Here is a 7,246-nt window from a genome sequence, read left to right as displayed (position 1 = left end):
AGCCAGCACATCAATCCACAATGGATCACTGCCATTGGTCTATCGCTCATCCGCCTACTTCACTGGGCGTTTCAATCAACGGAGGAACAAGTCGCAACGCAGGAGACGAGGCGAACAGGAGAGAAAATGGCCGACAGATTCTCTAGATTCAACGAAGAACGTGATTTCCAGGTAAAAAAAGCTACAGGAAATGCACGTATCCAAACCTTGCTGGATCACTGTATATTTTGGAGAGTCGTGCGCTATGCAGTTTGGTGTTATTTGTTTAAACCGCTGAGCTCGCGCTGCAACTGTGACACTAGAACAGCGATATCGTCCCAGTTTAGCATTGACAAGCTCGAGACCAGTGAGGTGTCCGTGTCGCTTTCCAGTTTACCTCATACATTTTTAAGAATTTCTAAAAAAATATCCAAATTGCCATTGACGTATGAGACGTGTCGTTATTTGACCCCTTGTGGTTGACAGTGGTATGTTGTTAATTTGAGACGCTGGTGGGATGACCGCAGGCTGGACACGGCCTGGCATTACGCCTCAGTCAGGAGAATATGAGGAAATATTTCATTGACTAACGGCAACCTGACTCTAATATGCATGAGTTGAATGTAAAATGTTCGCATTTACTTGTGAAACTTCAAAATTAAAGGTTGAGTTTTTTAGTTAAAGCTCTTTTTAATCACCATTTTGTAGTTTATCTTTGCTAGGACGTTAGCCGTGATGTCCTGTGTCTGCTCGCGGTTGTGACTATATGCGAATAATACAGCCATTGTTTGATTTGTTTTTGTCTCATACTGACTCTAAATTAGCACAATGGCATGTTTGTGCTGCATTTTGCATACACGATTTGCAAGTTATGCCAGCTAACAAAAAACAAAAACACTTTCATGTCAATTACAACGTCTGGAGTACTGATGCTTGGACAAAATGCGATAAAAGAGATACAATGTTTATTGCATTATGCTGATTCCAGATCTGGGATCTTTACTGCTTGGTCATTTGGAGTGTTGTTGACATGTCTTGATTAATATTTGTCTGTGTATGTTTATCGAGTGATGCATAATATGCTTTCAGGATTTCTCAAGAGATGCACAGAAAATTGTATATATTATATACAATTTTCTGTGCATCTCTTGAGAAATCCTGCTGTAGATGTTCTTGGGCAATGCATAAGGTATGTGGTTTTTGTCTTGACAAATGATATGTTGCTTGTCATGAGGGTTTCTTAATATAATCCTTAATGGTCCTTCTGGGAAGGTTTTCTGCTTTAACTAGAGCGGAGCCTGAGCAAGTTTTGTCCCTCACTGGTGGGCCATGTTATCAAAGAAGAGTTCAGCCCCCATTCTGAAAGAAGAGTTTCTAAAACCATGCAGTTGGGCTGCTCTTGATTTTTTGACAGGAACTAACAGGCTTTTATTTGAGTGCCCACAAACATTGTGAACCCCTTAGTTTAGAGCCAACAGTCAAACTGAGAGCTTTGCCAATGGCAATTTTTCAATTGTCAGAATGAACCCTTTCACGCATAGATGTCACTACAGTGGACGGCAATATTTTTTTTAGGTTTATGCATGAGTTTTGATGGCGTAGTGCGCACTGTAGTGGTTTATGTGCAACTACGTGCTCATCCTATACACTGCCAGCCAAGTGGCAAGCCGTTGTATGGATTTTTTTTTCTCCAAAGATGTCTGACAGCTAATAGGGTAAGTGTACCTATAGTAAGGCTGGGTATTGTTAGGAATTTCACAATTCGATTCGATTTCGATTCGATTTCGATTCGATATTGATTTATTAGCTTCGATATCGATTCCATAATTAGTAAATACACAAGTAATTAAGTACCTGAGTATATTTTTAAATAATGTGTGCAGTATTACCAAGGTTTAAGAACAAATTGACCCCAGGATGTTTCCTGTCATGGTTTATTTAGCAGAACAAACTGTACAATATTGTACATGTGTTGAATACAAACCACAACTGTAACAAACAGGTGCTTTATTAACACCTCTAAAGTGCATGTAACTGTAATAGAAAGTATATTCCTTTCTTCCTATAAATTCAAGTTCTAAATGAAATGTAAACAGAAACACAAAAGTGCATTCTCATAAAAAAAACGCTTCGTGAGGCACACACACGCAAGGACTCTTCCTCTCTGTCGTGCACGCGCTACGCGGTTTGGAACTCGCGAGCTCTAGATTTCGGGAGATTTGAAATAATTTGCGGACATCAGGGAGCCGCTATCAATATGCGGGAGACTCCCGGAGACTTATTGTTGTTCTTATTATCATTTAGGGGGGCTTAGGAACATGTTGGGGTAGCTTCAGCCCCCCTAAAATAGGCCTAACGACGTCCCTGTTTGGTGGTGCAGGCTTGAACGGAGTGCAGTTACTGTCCGTCATCTTGCTGTTTTGGTAAAGCGCGTCTTGTACAACGCTGAACTAGGGGTGGGAATCTCGAGACACCTCACGATTCGATTCGATTACGATTCAGAGGCCTGCAATTCGATTCTAAAACGATTATCGATTATCTGAATCTTTTTGTGTGTGTGTGTGTGTGTGTGTGTGTGTGTGTGTGTGTGTGTGTGTGTGTGTGTGTGTGTGTGTGTGTGTGTGTGAGTGTGTGAATATAAATACTTTGCTTTAAAAGTACAAAGTAATGACCCATAAAGAATTAATGTACAATATATTTTATTAAAATTGCAAAGAACCAACAGGAAAATAAATATGTGTTTGAACTAGCAGCATGAGCATACTTGTAGTAAATTAATAATAGAACAACAACAGGTGTTCTGACGATTCATGCTACCCATCGAGATGTGCTACTTACTGGTTATGCGCATGTGCAGACTGCAGACTCATTTTTCTTCTGCTTACCACGCCCATAAATCTATGCATCCTTGCTGTGGAGACTTGTAGGAAATTTTGACAGGTCAAAGATGAGTATTTGATGATAATTTTTACTTTTCACACCGTTTTAAAAATAAAAAACAGTACATTATACTGTACTCTTAACTTCGAATTGTATTATAATTTTATTTCATATAATAATATCATTTTTACTTGTTATATCAAATGTGATAATTGCTAGTTCATTTAAAATATCAAAATATGCCCCCCATACACTTACCCTGATTAAAATGAAATAACGATGTCATAATATTTGTGAGATTTACACCATTATGGAAACAATAGAGAATGAATCAACATTATCTGTGATCGATTCGCGTTTGGGTAGCATTTTGCGACAAGGCAGCAGAAATCGTCTGAACACCGGTACAGCCCAGAGCCATAGAGAGAAACGTCTCTGGTACAGCCAAGTGTTTTTCCTCCTCTGGGTGGAAACGTGTCATATGGCTTCTCATATTTGTCGTGTTGCCGAAATATTTTAGTTTTATTCTACAAAGCTTACAACTAGTGTGGCTCTTGTCCAGCTCCTTTCCCCCTTCAACTTCATAGAAGCCAAAATATTTCCACACGTCAGCTTTTAACGAGGAGGGTGTTTGGATTTCGCGCTCAGCCATCGCGTCTGTGTTATGTGCACACGCCACAGACAGATGGTCTTGGCACTACACTTCCGCGCTTCAGAGTTCCGTCTTTTGCGTTCCGTCAATATTACGTCATTATAAATAGGCTACATATCTAAAAAAAAAGTAAAAAATTTTTTTTTGAAAATCGATTTTTGACATTTTTGAATCGATTCAGAATCGTCCACGTCCGTATCGCGATGCATCTAAGAATCGATTTTTTCGCCCACCACCAACGCTGAACGCTCTCACTAGAGTGTTGCCCACAGCGCCGCCACTGGCCGGTGGACTGAATCGATTCATAGGATTTGATGAATCGATATTGAATTGAGAAACAAATAATTGCAATGCATTGATGAATCGATATTTTTACCCAGCCCTAACCTATAGAGAGCCTAAGTCTCTCCCCTCCGCTTCCGGCTCATGGGACCTTATTTTGGAAAAAATGTGTATGGTAGTCAATGGCGAGAGACAACTTATCTTTTTATTCCATCTGAACTGTGCCCTGGCTGAATTACACAAATGATGTTTGTCAATTTAAAAGATAATTATGAAAGTCAAGAAAGTCACAGTTTGTCATAAAACAGAAGAGTAACATTTAGTTTTATGTGAAAATCGCTCAATGAACTACATCTCTCGTCTCGCACCATGTACGTCACTAAGCTCGTATGTGTGCAGTCTGGTACCAAACACAGGCATGGCGAAGTAACGTTACGATTATAACGTTAGACTATAGAAAAAATGACAGTAAATTTAGCTTCATTCATTGAGAGAAAAGGTATGACGTCCCATGTGCGCCTCTCGGGTTCGTAGTCTTTGTAATTAAGTATTTTCACAGTCTTATACCTCAACAGTTTTACAGCAGACTGTGACTTTCTTGACTTTAAAATGTATCTTTTAAATTGAAAAACATCATATGTGTAATTCAGGGCACAATTCAAACGGGATCCAAATATTTGTTGTCTCTCGCCATTGACTACCCAGACCTGCCAACCTGTACGCATTTTGCGTAGCGGATACGCATTTTGACCTCAAAGTACGCTGGTACAATTTGTCACTCTAAACTACGCAAAAACCTGGTCACGCATCTGTGCATGCGCAGTCCTCAAATCAAGCAACAGCAAAAGAAGCGGAGTTCGACCAATCATTAAAAGGAGACTGAAAATCGGCAGCAATAAAGAATCCCGCTCAATCCCGCTTCCACTCCCGCGGCCCGCCGTCTGACTGAGTTCATAACCGAGGACAGTAGGCTACAGTAGTCACAGTACCTCTGGCTCCTGTATTTTTGAGAGAATATTGTTTATGCATGGTTATTGAAAAAACTAAAACTTAAAGTCTCTGAAATAAGGCCACAAAACACATACTAAATATGTGTCCACAAGACTTTTGACTAATGGATGTTCTCGCCTTGGATTTTTGCTTCAAAATGATCTGAAAATCATCCTTCCAAATCATTCACATAAACCAATACATTGATTTAAATTTAGTAAAACACTTTTTGTTTGGAAAGGCAATATGCGAAATGGGCGTGACTCATGTATAATGGTCTGATTCACACCTATGAAGGCAAAAGACCTGCTTAATGAGCCTGCATAATGAGCTTTTCACAGGTGTGTCACTGAGCCACAAGAAAGAATACAAGGACACAAGAAAATAAATGTGTATATATACTACATAATTGGTTCACAGTTAGAAACATCTAAAAAAAAATAGTATTTTTCCACTTGTATTTTTGCTTGCAAATTTTATAATATCCAAGGTGAACATTTCTAGTAATTGTGTAGTTAATTCTCATACTGTATTTTCAGAAAGTTTTGGATATGTATCCTCTCCCCAAATATGTCACTAATAAAACACAATACAAATAATTTGAAGAGAAGGCTTATATTGACCTTTTAAGATTTTGTTTACATCTACCTTGTAAATATATTATTTGCTATTTTATTAAAAAGGTTACAATTACAGCAACAATTAAAATAACAATATTTCAAGTGTAATATTTCTTTGTAAAAACTAAAGTATACATTTTATCATACATATTTCAAAGTTAAGGATTCATTAGTTTGAATAAAGCCTACATTGGAACAAACACTATAATAGCATCCTAGTTGATGACTTTATTTTTGACAAAACAAACATAGCCTAATATATTTAACATTTGAGCAGAAATTGGTGAACAAAAGCTTATTCAATGGTGGCAGTAGTGTAGTCTATAGTTTAGACTACAGTAAACAGTTAATAATCTATCCAAAACTAGTCAACGAAATGTTGTCTTTCATATTTCTTCTGTAACATAGGCATATCGTTTGTTGTTTTTATGATAGCCTATATTAGGGCATATAAATATTAATTTGCAGTTTAATACGTTGCTAATACAAAGACATTTTAACGTTATTTCAACATATTTCAGTCGATTTTCACTCATCTCAGTATAGCAATAGGGTTTGGTAAAAACTGTTCAGTTCATTCATTCACACACAGACGCGATTCATATTTAATCAGTCTTTTTGCGGTTTACTTACACTATGATATCGCGATTAGAACAATAATAATAAAGAACTTACTTATCAGATGGATCCGTTGCTCCTCGAAATGAAAAAAACCAGCACATGTTCTGAGGTAAATGTCCCAGGATTATTCCTCACACAGCCTCGCAAGAAGAAATAGTACATTAATCTGATGATTACATTCGTTGTGTTATCGCGTTTATGAGGGGCGTTGACACTTTGCATCTGTTGCTTCAGATCATTTGCGTTTGAATAGCGCGCGCTCTCCGTGGGCGTGTCAGATTAGCAAAATAATGAGCTGAGAGAACGATAATGAGATCGGCTGACACCTCTCTCTTTTTTAATAGATTACATAAACGGAGAATATTTATTTTAGTTTTGATTTAGATATTTTAAAAGTACAAACTTAAATGATTATAAAGATATATTGCTCGTGCTTGTGTGAATATTATTCGCTGAGCTTTGTTTAAGTTTAGAGACGTGCACCAGAAAAAAATTTAACGGAGACAGAGAGGCAGAAAGCACACCCTGTTTATTTTCTTCATTTTACAAAAGCACACGGTTTTGATGTTAATGTGAGTGTACACAAAAAAAAGAAGACCCTCTGTAGTTTATAATCATGTATTGATTTCATTTATATGACCAAAAATGACGGAGTATTTTAAGTCTATGTTGCTGCTATGTGGAAAAAAAAGGCAAAACGCGCCGGCGCGTTTCACGACCCCGGAGGGTTAATGGGGGGAAAACGTAAAATTGTGTAAAACTTCCGGTCTTGGTAAGTATACTCATAAACACAGTCGGTTATATATAAAACGCACGTGACAGTGTGACAGACAGTATAATGAAAACAGCAAATGGATCCGTGCACTAGCTGTAAAAGTGACATTAAAAGTGTCATTAAAGCTCCAGTAGGTAGCTTTTGTAAACAAATATTTGTTAACTTTCATTATGTCCTGAAAGTAGAATATGAGACAGATAATCTGTGAAAAAAATCAAGCTCCTCTGGCTCCTCCTTGTGGTCCTACTGCCATTTGCAGAAATACACCGCTCCCGGTCAGAAACAACCAATCAGAGCCTGGAGGAATGTCTTAGCAGTGTCAATCACGCTCGTGTACGCGCTGATCACCCCTCTCTTGCACAGCGCGAGCGCGTACCGTCGTTCGTGACTCTCCTGTTCAAACTCGTTCATCCAAATGAACAAATCTTTTTCCGAGTCATTTCGTTC

The 7,246-nt window shown here is 38.2% G+C and overlaps 1 protein-coding gene across 5 annotated transcripts in view; it reads left to right on the top strand.

Moving 5' to 3' along the window:
• Positions 1-67: 67 nt before the first annotated feature.
• The window catches only part of gpatch8 (G patch domain containing 8), a 58,083-nt gene continuing 50,904 nt past the window's right edge, over positions 68-7,246 (top strand). Inside the window, exon 1 of one of the 5 annotated variants that reach the window (XM_077213172.1) lies at positions 68-171. In XM_077213172.1, the coding sequence (XP_077069287.1) occupies positions 127-171 (45 nt within the window). In that variant the 5' untranslated portion in view covers positions 68-126. The remainder of the gene's footprint in view (positions 172-7,246) is intronic. The other 4 variants (XM_077213174.1, XM_077213176.1, XM_077213179.1 and 1 more) reach the window with 4 other exon arrangements.

Source organism: Siphateles boraxobius, unplaced genomic scaffold, assembly GCF_051911475.1.
Source record: "Siphateles boraxobius isolate OS27281-9 unplaced genomic scaffold, OSU_SipBor_1 66, whole genome shotgun sequence".
Taxonomy (NCBI): Eukaryota; Metazoa; Chordata; class Actinopteri; order Cypriniformes; family Leuciscidae; genus Siphateles; species Siphateles boraxobius.
The sequence above is the reverse complement of the archived record's forward strand: the minus strand, read 5'-3'. Positions and strand labels throughout refer to the sequence as shown.